Source organism: Antechinus flavipes, chromosome 3, assembly GCF_016432865.1.
Source record: "Antechinus flavipes isolate AdamAnt ecotype Samford, QLD, Australia chromosome 3, AdamAnt_v2, whole genome shotgun sequence".
NCBI classification, from domain to species: Eukaryota; Metazoa; Chordata; class Mammalia; order Dasyuromorphia; family Dasyuridae; genus Antechinus; species Antechinus flavipes.
Window position 1 is genome coordinate 536,476,212 of NC_067400.1, and position 19,743 is coordinate 536,495,954.

Genomic DNA, 19,743 nt, shown 5'->3' on the forward strand with positions numbered 1-19,743 from the left:
TAGTCATGTGATAATTACAAGTCACCAAGTTTCTGGTCACTGAGAATGGAGGTGAGGGGGTTGGATTTTATCACTTCTCTGTCGCACTCCAGCTTTAAAATATAAGATTTCTATGTAGTGAAAACAAACCCAGTTCTATTTCCACAGAATGAATATTTCCAATGACTTTCCTGAATTAAATCTTGTTTTGTTTTGGCTGTGGCAGCTGAGATTAAGTGACTTGCCCAGGGTCACATAGCTAGGAAGTGCTAAGTGTCTGAGACTTTGATTTGAACTCAGGTCCTCCTGAATTCAGGGCTGGTGGTCTATCCACTGCACCAATTAACTGCCCCAATTAAATATTTCAAAAGTAGTGGTGACAAAACTAACTAAGTCAAGAGTTGAGATCTGAACTCTAATCCCAGGTGGTGGCTAGTAGAGGGCTAGGCTGAGTTAATAGGCCTGAACTAGAATCTTGATTTAGAAGAGCTGTGTGATCTGGGGTAACAACTCCCCACTCTTTCCTCATTAATTTGTCCAAAGTCACACAACTAATTATTTTTGGATAAGTCACTTTACTCTGAAAATTAGTTTTCTCATTTTTAAAAGACAGTGGGGGCAACAGCTAACTTCTCAGTCTTCTCCGAATGATACAATTTCATGAGACAATGAAATCATCTGAAAAATGGGCTTTATATATGAAGAAGAAGAAAATTACACAAAGAAACAGACATCATGTATTTCCATGTTTTATTTTTTCACTTGAGGAAAAAACCAACATATAATATATATATATGATATATTATATATAACATATATATATATATATATATATATATATATATATATATATATATATATTACAAGTCAATATTAACCCCCAGCTTTAGTTAGAAGCTGGTAGAAAGGCACTTAGAGGGAAGGTTTGTATATTGGCTCTCAACATTTTAACACAAACTGCTGAGGACAGGCAAGGGAAAGGACTTAAAGGCAGAGAATAAACTTTTTGTCATTCAACAAGCCATCTGATACGTATTCCTCAAGAACTAAGTCAGAGAATACCTTATTTCTAATTGGACGGAGGATGTCTCTGAATAGCACCATTACTACTTTAAAGGTTTATGGGACAAATCAGCAACTGTCATGCATTCCCTCACCTGCCTATAAAAGACAAAAAGAACCAAGAAGGGTTCTGATCCCAACCTTCCCCTAAGTTGATCAACACTTATGACCAGGAGATGTTGGGATTTTATAAAAGACTCAATTTTCTGAAAACTTGTAAACACTGAGTTGGTGATTTTTGAAAAGGTTTTTCTCTCTTGCAGGACAGAGGGGGCAAATCTTTGTGCTTTAGAAAGCATGCAATTCCCTATTCTGGTATTCAATAGAAACAATAAATAACCAGTCATGGGCTGATGGAGCAACCCTCAAGAGATTCTCAGAATTCACCAGCTTAGGGCTTGGAACAGCTGGAGCAACTGGAAATCCTGGAAGGAGGGAGATGCGGTTTTATGATGTCAGTTTCCACAGACTGCGTCAGGTCACTCTCATTGGCAAGTATATGCTTCACCAGGCATCTGGAGGCTTCATCGATGTTTATATTTTCCTAGGGGGGAAGAGCAAACAGATATTTACTTAAGCAGTATGCAGAGATGACCACATATAGGTCATGTTCCCAATGGGATCCATACACAAAAGATTTTGAAGGAAAACAATCATGTTGAGCTAATTATCAAATTTTAAAAGAATAAATTCACAGACCCTGAAGCTAAGAATCCTAATGAGATAATCCTGAAGGTTCCTTCTAGTTCTGAATTGTATAATCCTATATGCAAAATCCTAAAATTATCCCATAATGAATTTATGTGGATTAAGCAGTCTTTTTTCTTTCAAACATTGGGCTTATAGGACATTTTTATAAATGGTGTAAAGTTAAAGAGGAATGAATGTAGAAATTTCTGTGCAGATCCATTTTCATTCCCTATCAGAAAGCCCCTAAAACTCTTGTCCCTTGTTAATTTTGGGTCATCACCATAATCATCAAGATTCAAAGTAGTACTCTGCAAGAGCCTAGCTGAGTAACAAAAGCAGGCATTTATTAGGCATTTTATGGTTTCAAAACGTGGTTATACACATCATCTCATCTGAGTCTCACAACAACGCAATAAAGAAGTAATGGCAGATATGACTACCCCTTTTTCCATAAAGAAGATCCCCAAGTGTTAAAAGGGGGATGTAATTCATAAAAGGTATTTAGGTGTCAGAAACAAGACTTGAATCTAATTCTTAGAGTTTATGGATGATCATTCATAAATATGGTGTAAATTTAGGCTTCCATAGACTTAAATTGTGTAAAACTGCCCAGCACCTACACTGGTATTTTCAGTCACATTTGTACCTACAAATAGATACTCCACTTTTATGAACTGCCTACACACACACATGCACACACACATACACACACACATACACTGAGTGACTGAATAAGAATATGGATTATTTATGTTCTTATAGTGTGAAGAGATACTGAGAATGCCTAATACTTTAAGCTGTTATCAGTCTGTTCACATGATGTGTTTTTTATGGTTTAATCTTTGCCTCTACTGAGAATGGGAGTTTTCATACACATGGATCCCTTAAAAATAGGTTTTAAAAACCACCCACAAACTATCCTTAAAAACAGATGTGCTAAAAACCAATAAAGGGCAATGTAACTTGCTGTTTAATTTTAAATCAAAATTAAACACATTTTCAAATATGTTATTTTTATATAGCATTGGCTACAAGTTCCTGTGAAAAGAACAGATCTTTATTCAAAGAACATGGGTTCAAACACTTACTACCTGTGTGACCCTAAGGAAATCTCTCTGGGCCTTAGTTTCCTTTTCAGTAAAATGGGTATTAAAATGTTTGCATTATACATATAACTCCTTGGGCTGCAGTAAAGCTCAACTGAGATAATAGTGCTTATTATGGGCACTGTGCTAAACACACACATATATGTCTAACATTTATAGAGTGCTCGCTATATGCTAGGCATTGTGATAAACAGTTTCATAATTATCTCATTTGATCCTCAAGGTGCCATTTTCCCATTTTAAAGATGAGGAAATTAAGCAAATAAATATTAAGTGACTTGCCCACTTTTAAATATCTGAGGCAATATTTGAGCTCAGGTTTTCCTAACTCCAGATCTGGTGCTCTGTCCACTGCACCACTTAGCAGTTCCAAAACCAGACACTAAAAATTTATCAGTCTCTTACTAAGCTCAGAAGCACCCTTTTTCATGATTACAACTGTTCTTAAAGTGTCACAAAATCTCAAAGTTGGATGGAATATCAGAGGTCAACCTATTGCAATTATAAAATGATATCTTCAACAAATGATTATCTTAACTCTGCTTGAATTACCTCTAGAGATGAAGAATTTATTTCTTCCCAAAGCAGCCTATTCCACTTAGGAGCAGCAATGATTATTAAGAAAGTTTTTTTTGAATGGACCCAAAGTTTGCTCTTTGTGATTTCTCCTCATGGCTCCCATCTCTGCTTTTTAGGCCCAAAGTAATAATCCCTCTTCCACCTAACAATCCTCAAAAGACTTGAAGACAGCTCCAGTTCTTCAACTCATCCTCATATAATATTTATGGTCTTCTCACTACCCCAGCCACACTCCTCTAATAAGTTTCTCATTTGCCAATTTCTTGCCTAAAATGGGCTTAAGCACTGAAAACAGTCCTGGACAGTTCTGACTGGTAAGTTTCTCTTGTTGGATCTTAAGATCTTTCTAGCTGTACTTTCTAGCTGGCCACATCACTAGCTAAAACACTGAATTTGTAATACACTGCCCCCTCTTTCCTCAAGTTCTTTTTACGGGAAATAACCAAGCTCCCCTATCTGGTACTTGTAAAGTTGATTCTTTGAAACCAAGTGCCAAGTTAAACTATTTAGGCCTTTAAGCTATTTTGCCAAATGAAAACAAAAACAAAAACAAAAACCCTGGTACGCATGCAATATTTATGTTTTGTGATCTCACCATGTTACAAGAAAGCTTTTGGGACAAAACATTTATGCTCAGTTAAAAGTTGATAAGGGTCCATCTTTCCTTTCTTTCCCCAAATAAACTAGCTGTAAATAAAACACAAATCTTCTATGTGGCTGTGGCTCTACATTCCTCAGTCCCCTAGCAAGATTTTTCACAGCCCTGTGAAATTTAATTAGCACAAACACTTAGAAAATAGTTCCAATTATGGTTGTACAGAGAATGAAGAATCTTTTCAAATGCCACCACAAACTGATCTTCCTAAAGTACAAAGCTGACCATGTCTCTCCCTCCATGGCTTTCTAGATAAACTACAATGGCTCCCTGTTACATTCAGGACCAAACATAAGCCCTTTCTTTGGCCTTTAAAGCCCTTCATGATCTGGCCCCTTATTACCTTTCTGGTCTTTTTACAAGGAGTCACAAGGAGTGACAATGGTTTCCTTGCTGTTCCCTGTCCAAAACACTCCATTTTCTGCCTGTGTGCTTCTTCTTCTGGCTGTCCCCCATGCCTGGATTTCTCTTTCCCCCATTATCCTGGATTCCCTGACGACTACCTTTCAGAGCCCAGATAAAATCCTATCTTCTGCATAAAGCTTTTCCTGATCCACTTAACTCTTCAAGCTAGGCATTCCTTCTGAAGTGATCTTCAATTTATCCTAATCATCAAATCTACAACTCTTTGCATGTTGTCTCCCACATAAGACCATGAGCTCCTTGAGAATAAGGCACTGTCATGTTTCCTTTTTATCTCTAGATTTAACTCAGTGGCGTACATAATAGATGGTTTTTACTTATCCCTCTGAGGTAATCCCTACAACAAAGGTTGAACCAAAGTCAACCAGTTTTATGGTGCAGTGCGCAGAAATGATAAACCTGGGGGTAAGGAAAATTGAGGTTCAAAACCTTCTTAGCAACTAGCTGTGTGACCATGAATAAGTCATTTAAAGTTTCTATATCTGTTTCCTCTTCTATAAAATGAGTATGTTGAACTCAAATACCAATAACTTCAAGTTCCCTACAAACTGTAAATTTATGATAACTTGGAAAAGTTAATTTTTTCAATACAAGGCTCTTTTTTTCACTCCCCACCTTAATAGAATTTTATTTTTCCTATTTATATCTAAAGTGTTTTCAACATCCACTTTTATTTTTTCCCTTCCTCCCCAAGACTGTAAGCAGTCTGATATAGATTATAGCAATTTCTATATTAGTCATGTTGTGAAAAATCAGAAAAAGACAAAACCATGAGGAAACAAAAGGTGAAAACAGTAAACTTTGATCTGCATTAAGACTCCATAGTTAACACATGGTAGTGTTACTGTTTCTGTGTATAATGTTTTCCTGGTTCTCACTTCACTCAGCGTCAGTTCATCAACGTCTTTCTAGGAAAAAAGCCAAATTTTAAAAATTAATGGATTTTTCAGGCACCTTCTCATATTAAGGCTTCAACTACATAGCCAGAGGGAAGTAAGGAGACAATTATCTATCTTCAATATGTTACTGAAAAATGCAGCAACTAAAAGAATTTTATGTGACTCATTTGTTTGAATAACTCCTCCACCAAAATCTTCCTCTGATGTCTCATGCGGGCCTGGAAAATGATTCTGAGTTTTTGAGGGCTGGACCAGTAAACTCTTAAAGGTCTTAAGAAGAAAGATTTTGATTATGAGCCTAATGGAAAGCTTTGTTTCTACTACTTGAAGATCTGGAGAAGTTCATGACTAGGTTAGGAGTAGGCAGACAGAACAGTGGACAGACTACTGAACAGACCTCTGGAAGCACAGTCTGCTGATTGCATTATCTTCAGCAAGTCATAATCACAGGAGTGTAGAAAGGGAACTTTGAGACAATCCAGCAAAAATTGCTAATTTATACTTGAAACAAGCACAGAAAAGTAGAATGATTTGCCTAGAGCTAAGGAGATACTACTTGGTGTTTGAGGCAGGATCTGGTGGCTACTTCATTTCCTGAAGCAATAAGAACTGTCAAGCTGGATCAGTAAAGGGATAAGGGCTCCCTTTAGAATATGTAGATTAAGGTCTCTTCCTGAGGGATAGGGGATATGACAGTGAGGAGTTTAGGATTTTTCCTAAGAAAGTGATAGGCTCAGTCTGTAACTATATAAATTCACAAGTGCTTCATAAATTCCAGATCAATCCAGGTCAATCAACATCAATCAACAAATATGAACTATATATCCATAGGACACTTATGAACACATGAATTTTTCTCACGTGTACAAAGATGGTAGTAATATTTACACTATCTACTTTCAAAGTACCATTGTGAAGGCACTGAAAACTAAAGTAAGTAGGAGCTGAGTTAATTAGAGTCCAAAGGTTGATTCTCTGGGTTCCATTGGTATTATCTTCACCTTCTCCCTCCCAAATTTATTTGACCAAGCCTGTATTTATGCACCAAGAATCAGAAAAGTAGAGGGCTATGATTCTGTTCACACCTTAGTTCTCAATCCAATGAAGTATTTTATTGGCAGTTATTAGCATGTCAAATTTTTTTACACATATGCAAGAACCACAAACACAATTTACCACTTAATCAGGTTTAACAGGCTTATTTTGATATTAGCAGAGTTTGATGAAAAGAGAAGTCATTCAGTAAAATAAATAGATACCATTAGATTGAGCATGTAAATTTCAACATGGTCTAATCAAGTAATTTCATTGTTTATAGACATCAGCTACGAAGTAGTTTACTTTTCCTTTCTGTGTTTTCACTGTAAACACCATCCATGCCTAATGCTGCCCCGTTACATCAGATGGTAAATAAGCTCCTAAGATTAGAACTGGTCCCAGGTAGTTCTCTTATGTATAGCTCCCAACAGTGGACTTTAGGGGATCAGATGCTGCTAAAGGTTCTAAATGGTGATGATCCTTGGAAACAGAATAACCAAAGATGAAACTACATAATAATGGATCATGAGAACTGAGAAAGACCCCAGACATCCTCTTCTTCAAAACTACCACCATATATGGAAGGAAAAATACAAATGTGTGGGTTCAAGATAAAATATTAACTAAGGTAGTAGAAAAATGTTGGATTTAGATTCAAAGAACCAGGATTTAAATGTGAGTTCTACTGTTTACTTGCTGTGTGGCCTGAGGAAACGTACTGGCTGTTAGTTATGTGGGTAGGAATCACCTGTGTCACTTAGACCTCTATAATCCTGAGTAAGTCACTTATATTGACTCTCTACTCCTCAGTTCTTTTAACTCTAAAATGAAAGGCTGAACCTTAAGACTCTAAATAATCTTTCATCATGGTCTCCTGACAATCCTAATATCTATTCCTTCCAATTGATTAAGTCAAGGAATAGTATAATAAGCATACATATGTATAATAAGCACATACATATAAGTATACATATGCATATACATATGTATATATAACATTTATAATAGTTCAGATAAGAGGAAGACTATTTTGTTACCAAGGGCTTTTAGACATTGGGCAGAAGGTGAAGGAGAAGAAGGCAGCAATTTATCAGTGCGGATGGCAAAAACTCTCCCACTAAAGAGAATGAAGAGCCTGCTAGCCTACAAATAGGATAATAAATTAGACCAAACTCATTAGATTTGCCCCCATTCTAGTGCTTTCAAAATATAACACAATATTTTACAACCAGAAAAGAGCTTGAAAATTACTTTGTCTAATCTCTTCATTTTATATAACAGGGAACTGAAGCTGAAAATGATGTAATAAATTGTTCAAGGTCAACAGACTCCAAGGCTGGCACTGGATTAAAATGCATAGCTCTACCAAAGAGGCAGCTAGATGGCACAGTGGCTAGAGCACCAGGCCTAGATTCAGGAAGGCCTCAGTTCAAATGGGGTCTCGGACACTAATTGTGAGACCCTGAGCAACTTAACTCTGTTCAGTTTTCTTATCTGTAAAGTGAGTTGGAGAATGAGATGGCAAACCATTTTAATATCTTTTGCCATGAAAATCCCAAAGCAGGTCACAAAAACACATGACTAAAAAGTGTCTGGTAACTACTATCAGCGTCTTGTAAGTGCTTCTCTTAAGCCTTCTCTCTGATTTGACTTTACAGGTCCTCTTCTTTATATGTCAAGCTATATAAAGGAACTTAGAAAGGAGTACATTTATTCACCAAAGTATAGATATATAGCACTAAGACCTTGTGCCAGTTTGCCAATTGGCAACCTACAACTTAGGGTTGTAGGATGATTCACAGGGTAAACATATCTATGTATTTTTCTCAAGGAGAAAGGACAAGCTCCCATAATTTTGGGAATGGTTCCTCGGTTCTAGGGCAAAGACCACCCAACCAATTTCCCTGACGATACAATTTAAAATTCTTAAGCCATACAAATTACTTTTAAACTACAGCAGAATGGCCATCTATATTTCATATAAAATTTTCTACCCATTTGTCAGTAATATGGACCCCAATCTTCTCTGGGCAAACATGATTTGTGCAGTCATGCTACTCTGAGAACCACTTGACAGCACAGATTAAGTCTAAGGTGAACCAAAAGCTGCAGGAGGAGCAATGGTTTTATCATGAAACCCATACAGTGCCTCATTGAGATTGTAATGTCTGTGTTGGGTGATGAAAAGTCAACAACCTAATGCACATCAACCTTTGTCTTGAGAAGAGTAAGAAATCAATTTAAATTGCTTTGGAGCACTACTTCCAAGCAGTTTCTTTCCTCAGGATGACCTATTTTAATACAATTTCACTCATTCATTCATTCACAACAGATGTATTAAGTGCCAACTGTGTAGAGAGTGTTGAGCATACAAAGGTACAGACTCTGCTGTCAAGAAGCATAGACTACAATAAAAGGAAGATGTGCACAGATACCAATTATACAAGGAAGACTGGTGACAAAGCTCTGCATACATAGTTAGGCTGGTCTGTCTAAAACAAAACTCCAGACTTTTTAGCTCAGAAGGGAGAGCCAGCAAGAACTACTGGGGCTGGCCACTTGATGAGCAGTGGGGATTCTGTCCAGTCCTATGGAAAATCTCTGCTCACTCCTGGCCTTCTCCAACCAGACAGCACAGACCTTGCTGAAGTGAGACGGAGGAAGCCGACCAGCAGATCACAGAAGAGTATTTGGTTGTCACAGGCTAGAGTTTTCTTGGCGATATGATACATCCATTGGCTACCCATGCCATAGAGGGATTAGTGCCTTTACTTCCCTACCACAATCCAAACTCAGAGCATGGCTAAGGGAGGATACGAGCAGTGATAATCATCCTGCAGCCCTAGTTAGCCTTGGAGCTGTGTATCTGACCCTCTGTGACCAAACATTCATCAAGAGGGGAGACTTACCAGAGATGTGGTATCTGTGAGAGAGCACGGATAACCTCTGAGACCCTATGTCACGAGGCATAGGAGGATGACTTCTGTGGAGTCCCCCCCAACAGTTTATATAAAGCTGGACACCACTGTCCAATTCAGATGGTGTAGGTTCCTTTTTTTTGGATTTCTAGAACACCTTTTCTTTGGAATTATGGGAAAGCCCAGGATGAAGTATATTAGTTCTTCAAATTCATGAATTTGTCAGTTCCTGTTATATGCCATTTAGAGGTTTTATTATACCTGTTCACAGAACATTTTACTTTGACCTCTGGAAACCCTAGAGTAAAATACAGCCATTTTCCCCAATCCCTAGGTAATTCTTCAAGGCATTCATTTGAGTCCAGAAAAAGGTATCATGCTTGCCATAGTTATAGGCATTTTGCCTATGGGAAACTTAATATAGGAAAATCTATGGGAATTCTTCCAAGTTATCAAACTTGTAGGTTAGTCTGTTAGGCCTCTCAAAGTAAACTAAATAAACCAAAGCCTCATATTATTACCTATCACATCTAAATTCAACAAATTCAAGGGGATCCTTTTAGGCCTGTGCTATGGCAAGGCTTATTAAATTTTTTCCATTCATAATCCATTTTTCTTCTGAGTTTACTTTGACTCTGGGTATACAGGTACATAAAATAGGTATATAAATCAAATATTTAACTGATAATAAATCATGATTTTGTGATACTCCCCAACATTCAGTTACTCAATTTCTATATGGGATTAAACCCCACAATTTAAGAAGCTTTGTTCTAAGGTACAAAGGCAGGAGGTTTAGTGTTGTTATAATGAAGAACATCACAGAGATGATTTTACAAATGAGAAATCTACATCCATAAAAATGGCCCACGTGGGACACAAAATTAAGTTATTTAGCAGTGCACTGTGCTTTTCACTCCAAAACAGACTAAATCATCTGAAGAAAATCTTTTCTAAATTTCAAAAAGGGAGGTATCTGAATTGGATTTTGAACTCAAGTCTTCCTAATTTCAGGCTCAGTACTATATCCATTGTGCCACCTAGTCACTTCTAATCACAAAGGGCCTGTTCTTTCTTGAAAAGTTCTTTATCATATAGCAGGGTAGTTTTTAGAGATTGCTCACTGTAGTTTATAGTGACTTGTGGTTCCCTGTATCATTAAGGTGAGTTCTATATTCGTTTCTACAATTTTTATGAGGGATGAAACTGGTATAGTAGAAACAGCACTGATAAGGAATCAGAAGGCTTGGCCCAATCACTGTAATCATACTGATAGTAGCTTGCATTTTTGAAAACTGATATAGTAATAGTACCTTCCTTATAGAGGTGCTGAGAGGATCAAATGAGATAAATGTACAATACTAAACAAATATGAATATTCTTATGACTATGATGATGTCAAAGAGATGAGCACATATTTTAGGCCAAAGGAAGCCACTAAAAATTCTTCAAAAAGGGAGTGATATGGCTATAACCTATTCATTAGGAAGATTGTTTTCTTGGGGGTAATAATAGTAATAATAATTATTATTTTTACCTTAAGTGTATCATAAACAGAGTTATATACTAAATCTTATGAATAATGAGTCAAGTATAAGATGAAAATTGAATATTTTTGCTTACTTTCTAGAATTAAAAAAAGTTTTCTGCAGATGATTTGGACAGCAGCCTATTATGAAATACAAAGCTCACAGAATTTATAGATAGATATTTCAGTTTGAGTACCAGATGGGCCAACTTACTATAGGCTCAGCTTCCTCATGGGTAAAATGGTGGTGACAATACCCAAAATATCCACTTCAGAAGAGTAGCCATGGTGATTAAATGACACAGTGCATATAAGTGTTTTATAAATGTGCTATCATTCTGTATCCTTGTACTCATGACCCAGGAGGTGACCTCAAGATTAATTAATAAATTTAAATAAATAATAAATTTAATATATTAAAAGTCTATGCAAACAGAAATCATGAAATAAAAAATCTTTCTAATGAAATTAACTCTTGTCACACCCAACCTGGATTAGATGTCACCCATCTATGTTAGGGATGGTGAAGGGGAACCACCACAACAACAATTATTAAGGATTTTGTTTCTTACTCAAAAGACTATGTCCAAAAAAGGTCACTGATTTGAATAAAAACATAATAAATTAAAATTGTAAAATTATAGGCTGATAATAGAAAGCTAGGATTCTAAGAAACTTTAGATGTCACCTAAAATTTTACAGATGAGGAAATCTTATGGGGTTGTTTCAAGGAAAAGGTTTTTGTAATTATTATAAACATTAAGCATTTATAAGTATTATCTAAATAACATTAAGAATCATAGTTGACATTAAGATAGCACTTTAAGGTTTGCAAAATGTTGTCCAGACAGCAAATATCTCATGTTGATTCTCACAAACCTTTCAAGGAGATACTGTAGGTAGTCTTATTCCTTTTGGGGGTTAAGGAAACTGAGGCTGAATGACATTAATCATGTGGTTAGTCCGGAATCAAACTAAGGTGTCCCTGACTCTAAATGAGTTGCTCTTATTATTCAAGGAGCTAGTCTTATTGAAACTCTACTGTTATGGGTGGCTCCAAGAACCCAGAGGACTTAGGGACTAAGCAGTTCTGTGTGTCAAGCACATAGGAATGAAGTGTTTCAGGGTAATATCAGCAGTAAATATCTGGGTCAGAATTTGAATATAGGTTATAATCATCAGTATGACTGCAGTGAGAGAGCCAGGCCTTCTGACTCCTTACCACTATACCAGTTTCATCTTATGAAAATTCTCAAAGCAAATAGAGGTACTCTATATGCCTTAATGACACAGGGGACCACAAGTCACTATAATCTGTAGAGTGGGCACATAGTCACATAATCCTGCTGCTCCATAAAGAACCTTTAAAAAATACAGGCCAACTTTAGTCACTGGTGACTAGGTGGTATAGTGGATAGAGCCCAAGATTGGGAGCAAGTGAGATGTGAGGTCAAAACCTGCCTCAGACCCCTAGATAGCTGTCTACCTCTAAGTTAGTCACTTAAACTCTCTTAGCCTCAGTTTCCTGATCTGTAAAATAAGTGTAATAGTACTACCTTCCAAGATTGTTTTTGGATTAAATGAGGTAATACATAAAAAGCATTTTATAAACCTTAAACAGCTAGTTGTTATTATTGGCTGTTATAATGTGGCAATTAAACATAGTTAATGAGGACTTTACCTTGCATGTGTATAAACAATACTTAAAATAAGTTGGAGAAAACAGTACATCTTCAAACAAATGATGACTTGTTTGAAAAGTTAGATAAAATTTTTCTGTAGTTAGCAGAATGGTTCTTCTTATCCACAAATTCCCACAGTAACTTCTTTTAGTGGTTAAAAAAAAGTTCTGAATTGGAAGTGAAAATCAAGGTCATCCTAATCCCACATTTGACATTTGACAAAGGTCTCTGATTTTGGCCAAGACACTAAATAGAAAAGATGTGATTAACATTATGATTCACTTTCATACAGTACTTGTAATTTTTCAAAGCATTTCCTACAACAAATCTGTCCAACAGGTAATGCCAGTATGATTTTCATTTTATAGATGAAGAAACAAAAGCTCACAGAGATCAGTTTGTGATTATTTAGGAAGGGAAGCTGTGATCACAAAGCACTAACATTGCTTCATCAACTATGCAAGATGGAACTTATTTCTTTTTTTGATGGTGTTGCTAGACTGGTAAATCAAGAGACTGTTGTTGAGATATTTCAGTCAGACTTTTCTTGATCCCATTTGGAATTTCTTTTTTTTTTTTTTTATTAATTTTTTTATTTAATAATTACATTATATTTACACTCATTTCTGTTCCGATTTTTTTTTTCCCCTCCCTCCCTCCACCCCCTCCCTTAGATGGCAAGCAGTCCTTTATATGTTGGATATGTTGCAGTATATCCTAGATACAATATATGTTTGCAGAACCGAACAGTTCTCTTCTTGCATAGGGAGAATTGGATTCAGAAGGTATAAATAATCCGGGAAGAGAAACAAAAATGCAGATAGTTCACATTCGTTTCCCAGTGTTCTTTCTTTGGGTGTAGCTGCTTTTGTCCGTCATTTATCAATTGAAACTCAGGTCTCTTTGTCAAAGAAATCCACTTCCATCAAAATATGTCCTCATACAATATCGTTGTCGAAGTGTATAATGATCTCCTGGTTCTGCTCATTTCACTTAGCATCAGTTCATGTAGGTCTCTCCAAGCCTCTCTGTATTCATCCTGCTGGTCATTTCTTACAGAACAATAATATTCCATAACATTCATATACCACAATTTACCCAGCCATTCTCCAATTGATGGGCATCCATTCATTTTCCAGTTTCTAGCCACTACAAACAGGGCTGCTACAAACATTTTGGCACATACAGGTCCCTTTCCCTTCTTTAGTATTTCTTTGGGATATAAGCCCAATAGAAACACTGCTGGATCAAAGGATATGCACATTTTGATAATTTTTTGGGCATAATTCCAGATTGCTCTCCAGAATGGTTGGATTCGTTCACAACTCCACCAACAATGCATTAGTGTCCCAGTTTTCCCGCATCCCCTTCAACATTCATCATTATTTTTTCCTGTCATCTTAGCCAATCTGACAGGTGTGTAGTGGTATCTCAGAGTTGTCTTAATTTGCATTTCTCTGATCAATAATGATTTGGAACACTCTTTCATATGAGTGGTAATAGTTTCAATCTCATCCTCTGAAAATTGTCTGTTCATATCCTTTGACCATTTATCAATTGGAGAATGGCTTGATTTCTTATAAATTTGAGTCAGTTCTCTATATATTTTGGAAATGAGGCCTTTATCAGAACCTTTAACTGTGAAAATGTTTTCCCAGTTTGTCGCTTCCCTTCTAATCTTGTTTGCATTAGTTTTATTTGTACAAAGGCTTTTTAATTTGATGTAATCGAAATTTTCTATTCTGTGATCAGTAATGGTCTCTAGTTCATCTTTGGTCACAAATTTCTTTCTCCTCCACAAGTCTGAGAGATAAACTATTCTATGTTCCTCTAATTTATTTATAGTCTCGTTCTTTATGCCTAGGTCATAGACCCATTTTGATCTTATCTTGGTATATGGTGTTAAGTGTGGGTCCATGCCTAATTTCTGCCATACTAATTTCCAATTATCCCAGCAGTTTTTATCAAATAATGAATTCTTTTCCCAGAAGTTAGGGGCTTTGGGTTTGTCAAACACTAGATTGCTATAGTTGACTATTCTGTCTTGTGAGCCTAGCCTTTTCCACTGATCCACTAATCTATTTCTTAGCCAATACCAAATGGTTTTGGTGACTGCTGCTTTATAATATAATTTTAGATCAGGTACAGCTAGGCCACCTTCATTTGATTTTTTTTTCATTAAATCCCTTGAGATTCTCGACTTTTTATTGTTCCATATGAATTTTGTTGTTATTTTTTCTAGATCAATAAAATATTTTCTTGGAAGTCTGATTGGTATAGCACTAAATAAATAGATTAGTTTAGGGAGTATTGTCATCTTTATTATGTTCGCTCGGCCGATCCAAGAGCACTTAATATTTTTCCAATTATTTAAGTCTGACTTTATTTGTGTGGAGACTTTTTTATAATTTTGCTCATATAATTCCTGACTTTCCTTTGGTAGATAGATTCCCAAATATTTTATGGTATCAACAGTTATTCTGAATGGAATTTCTCTTTGTATCTCTTGCTGTTGGGTTTTGTTGGTGATGTATAAAAATGCTGAGGATTTATGGGGATTTATTTTGTAGCCAGCTACTTTGCTAAAATTATGAATTATTTCCAATAGCTTTTTGGTAGAATCTCTGGGGTTCTCTAGGTATACCATCATATCATCTGCAAAGAGTGATAGTTTGGTTTCCTCATTGCCTACTCTAATTCCTTTTATATCTTTCTCGACTCTTATTGCCGAGGCTAGTGTTTCTAATACGATATTAAATAATAATGGTGATAGTGGGCAACCTTGCTTCACTCCAGATCTTACTGGGAAAGGTTCCAGTTTTTCCCCATTGCATATGATGCTTACTGATGGTTTTAAATATATGCTCCTGACTATTTTAAGGAAAAGTCCATTTATTCCTATGCTCTCAAGTGTTTTTATTAGGAATGGATGTTGGATTTTATCAAATGCTTTTTCTGCATCTATTGAGATGATCATGTGGTTTTTGTTTGTTTGGTTATTGATATAGTTAATTATGTTAATAGTTTTCCTAATATTGAACCAGCCCTGCATTCCTGGTATAAATCCTACTTGGTCATAGTGTATTATCCTGGTGACAATTTTCTGTAATCTTTTTGCTAATATTTTATTTAAGATTTTAGCATCAATATTCATTAGGGAGATTGGTCTATAATTTTCTTTCTCTGTTTTCAGCCTACCTGGTTTAGGTATCAGTACCATATCTGTGTCATAAAAGGAGTTTGGTAGGACTCCTTCAATCCCTATTTTTTCAAATAGTTTATATAACATTGGAGTTAATTGTTCTTTAAATGTTTGGTAGAATTCACATGTAAATCCATCTGGTCCTGGGGATTTTTTCTTAGGGAGTTGATTGATAGTTTGTTCTATTTCTTTTTCTGAGATGGGACTGTTTAGGATATTTACTTCTTCCTCTGTTAGTTTGGGCAAGCTGTATTTTTGGAGGTATTTTTCTATTTCATTTAAGTTGTCGAATTTATTGGCATAAAGTTGGGCAAAGTAACTCCTAATTATTGCTCTAATTTCCTCTTCGTTAGTGGTGAGTTCTCCCTTTTCATTTTTAAGACTAACAATTTGATTTTCCTCTTTCCTTTTTTTAATCAGATTTACTAAGGGTTTGTCTATTTTGTTGGTTTTTTCATAGAACCAACTCTTAGTTTTATTAATCAATTCAATAGTTTTTTTACTTTCAATTTTATTTATCTCACCTTTTACTTTTAGAATTTCAAGTTTAGTGTTTGACTGGGGGTTTTTAATTTGTTCCTTTTCTAGCATTTTTAATTGCAAACCCAATTCATTGACCTTCTCTTTCTCTATTTTATACAAATAGGCCTCTAGAGATATGAAATTTCCCCTTATTACTGCTTTGGCTGCATCCCATACATTTTGGTATGATGTCTCATTATTATCGTTTTCTTGGGTGAAGTTATTAATTATGTCTATGATTTGCTGTTTTACCCAATCATTCTTTAGTATGAGATTATTTAGTTTCCAATTATTTTTTGGTCTACTTCCTCCTGCTTTTTTGTTGAATGTAATTTTCATTGCATCGTGGTCTGAAAAGGATGCATTTACTATTTCTGCCTTACTACATTTGAGTTTGAGGTTTTTATGTCCTAATATATGGTCAATTTTTGTATAGGTTCCATGAACTGCTGAAAAGAAAGTGTATTCCTTTCTGTCTCCATTACATTTTCTCCAGAGATCTATCATATCTAGCTTTTCTAGTATTCTGTTTACCTCTTTGACTTCTTTCTTATTTATTTTCTGGTTTGATTTATCTAATTCTGAGAGTGCAAGGTTAAGATCTCCCACTATTATAGTTTTACTGTCTATTTCTTCTTGCAGCTCTCTTAGTTTCTCTTTTAAGAATTTAGATGCTACCCCACTTGGTGCATATATGTTTAATATAGATAGTGCTTCATTATCCATGCTACCCTTTAGCAAGATATAGTGTCCTTCCTTATCTCTTTTAATTAGGTCAATTTTTGCTTTAGCTTGGTCTGAGATCAGGATGGCTACCCCTGCTTTTTTGACTTCACCTGAAGCATAGTAGATTTTGCTCCAACCTTTTACATTTAACCTGCATGTATCTCCCCGCTTCAGGTGTGTTTCCTGTAAACAACATATTGTAGGATTCTGGCTTTTAATCCATTCTGCTAACCGCTTTCTCTTTATGGGGGAGTTTACCCCGTTCACGTTTATGGTTAGAATGACCAATTCTGTATTACTTGCCATCTTGTTAACCCCGGTTTATGCTTTCCTCCCTTCTTTCCCTTTCCCCCCTTCCAAGTATTGAGCTTGTGAGCACCCTTGCTTCTCACAGCCCTCCCTTTTTAGTATCCCTCCCCCTCCTTAGAGTTCCTCCCCCTATCTTACCCCTTTCCCTCCCAGTTCCCGTATTCCCTTCCCCTTAGCTTATTCCTTCCCTTTCCACTTTTCCCTTCTCACTTTTCAATGAGATGGGAGAAGTTTCACCATAGATTGAATATGTCTTAAGATTTTTCACTTAAAGCCAATTCTGAAGGCAGTAAGATACCCACTATATTCATCCCCTCCATTCTTTCTCTCAGATATAATAGGTTTCCTATGCCTCTTCATGAGATGTACTACCCCCACTTTACCCTTTTTCTGGTACAATGTCCTTTCCACATCAATTTCTAGAACAAGGTATACATGTATTCTTTATACATCTATATAGTCAAAATATAGTTCCCAAGATTAATCTTTACCTTTTTAGATTTCTCTTGAGTTCTATATTTGTAGATCAAACTTTTTGTTAAGTTCTGGTTTTTTCATCAGAAATAGATGAAATTCGCTTACTTCGTTGAATGTCCATCTTCTTCCCTGGAAAAAGATGCTCATTCTCGCTGGGTAAGTTATTTTTGGTTGCATACCAAGTTCCTTAGCCTTTCGGAATATCATATTCCAGGCCCTTCGATCTTTTAATGTGGATGCTGCCAGATCCTGGGTGATCCTTATTGTGGCTCCTTGATACTTGAATTGGGTTTTTCTAGCCGCTTGCAATATTTTTTCTTTCACCTGAGGGTTCTGGCATTTGGCCACTATATTCCTTGGTGTTTTGATTTTAGGATCCCTTTCAGTGGGTGATCGATGAATCCTTTCAATGTTTATTTTTTCCTCTGTTCCTATGACTTCTGGGCAGTTCTCTTTGATAATTTCCTGGAAGACAGTGTCCAGGCTCTTTTTTTCATCATGTTTTTCTGGGAGTCCAATGATTCTCAGATTGTCTCTCCTGGATCTGTTTTCCAGGTCTGTTGTCTTCCCCAGAAGGTATTTCACATTTTTCTCCATTGTTTGATTTTTTTGGATTTGCTTGACTGATTCTTCTTGTCTCCTCGAGTCATTCAATTCCACTTGTTCAATTCTGATTTTCAGTGAAGTATTCTCTTCACTCACTTTTTTAAAATCTTTCTCTAATTGTCCAATTGAGTTCTTTTGTTCTGTGGAATTTTTTTCCATTTCGCCAATTTTGTTTTTTAGAGAGCTGTTTTCTGTTTCCAGTTCACTAATCCTATTTTTCAAGGATTTTACTTCTTTATCCACTCTCTCTTTAACTTTCTCCAGACTCTTTTCCCATTTTTCTTCTAGCTCCCTTGTGAGAGCCTTTTTAATCACTTCTATGAGGTTCATCTGTGCTGAGGAACAGATGATCTCCTCCTTTGGGGAATCACCTGGGGACTGCCTGTTTTTAGTCTCCTCAGGATTTAGAGTCTGCTCTCTATCTGTATAGAAGCTGTCAAGGGTTAAAGTCCTCTTCAGCTTCTTGCTCATTCTGTCTATTAATCAGAGATAAACTACCAAAGAAAAACAGAAAAAAACTGGAGTCTTTCTTTGGGGGGGGGCTGGGTGTGTTATCGAGCTTCCTCTACAGACTGCAGGGGGCAGCAGTGAGGCACTAGCAGGACTGTGCTGCGCCTGCGCTCTGAGATCCCAAAGCGTGCTGAGTCACTGAGGGGGGGGGCAGGTCCTGAGAGACTCCAGCTGTTTGCGGTTGTATTCTTCAGCCCCGGTGTTTTTAGCTTCTCTGCTGGGCTGTTGACTTGCTGCCGGAGGAAATTATCCAAACCTGTAGCGAAGCTCTCCCCGCAGAAATGGCTACGATCACTTTCCACCCCCTCTCCAGTCTGCTCCCGTGGTCTCACTGCTGCTGCCCGCCGCCTGCGCCCGATCTAAAACCGCCCCAGCCCTCCAGTAAAGACAGACTTTTCTTGATCCCATTTGGAATTTCTTAACAGACATGGTTTGTCCCTTCTTTTCCAACTCATTTTACAGATGAGGAAACTGAGGCAGAAAATGATCAAATGATGTGTCTTGGATCACAGATCTATTAAATATCTAAGGGTGATTTTGAACTGAGGATTTCCTGACACTGAGCCAAGTACTCTATCCACTGTGCTACCTGGTTTCCTCTAAAGTGGTTTGTAAATGCTAAACTCCCATTATTCTTTCCCCGGGTCCTCAGATTGTTTTTGTCCCACAGGGATGTGCTTCTGCCAGTACCTTCAGAGCCCCTGCACCCTGTGGAGAAGGGAATCCGGATGGAAGAGATCACCTTCTTTTTCATCCACAACTGTTCTGCCATCTAGAGAAGTATTGATTTCTTAGAAGAGCACACCAGGGGGAAAATCAATATTCCATTAGA

At 36.7% G+C, this 19,743-nt stretch overlaps 1 protein-coding gene across 1 annotated transcript in view; it reads right to left on the bottom strand.

Moving 5' to 3' along the window:
* Positions 1-823: 823 nt before the first annotated feature.
* The window catches only part of RAB38 (RAB38, member RAS oncogene family), a 50,444-nt gene continuing 31,524 nt past the window's right edge, over positions 824-19,743 (bottom strand). Inside the window, exon 3 of the mRNA XM_051987294.1 lies at positions 824-1,585. Coding sequence (XP_051843254.1) covers positions 1,433-1,585 — 153 coding nt within the window. The 3' untranslated portion in view covers positions 824-1,432. The remainder of the gene's footprint in view (positions 1,586-19,743) is intronic.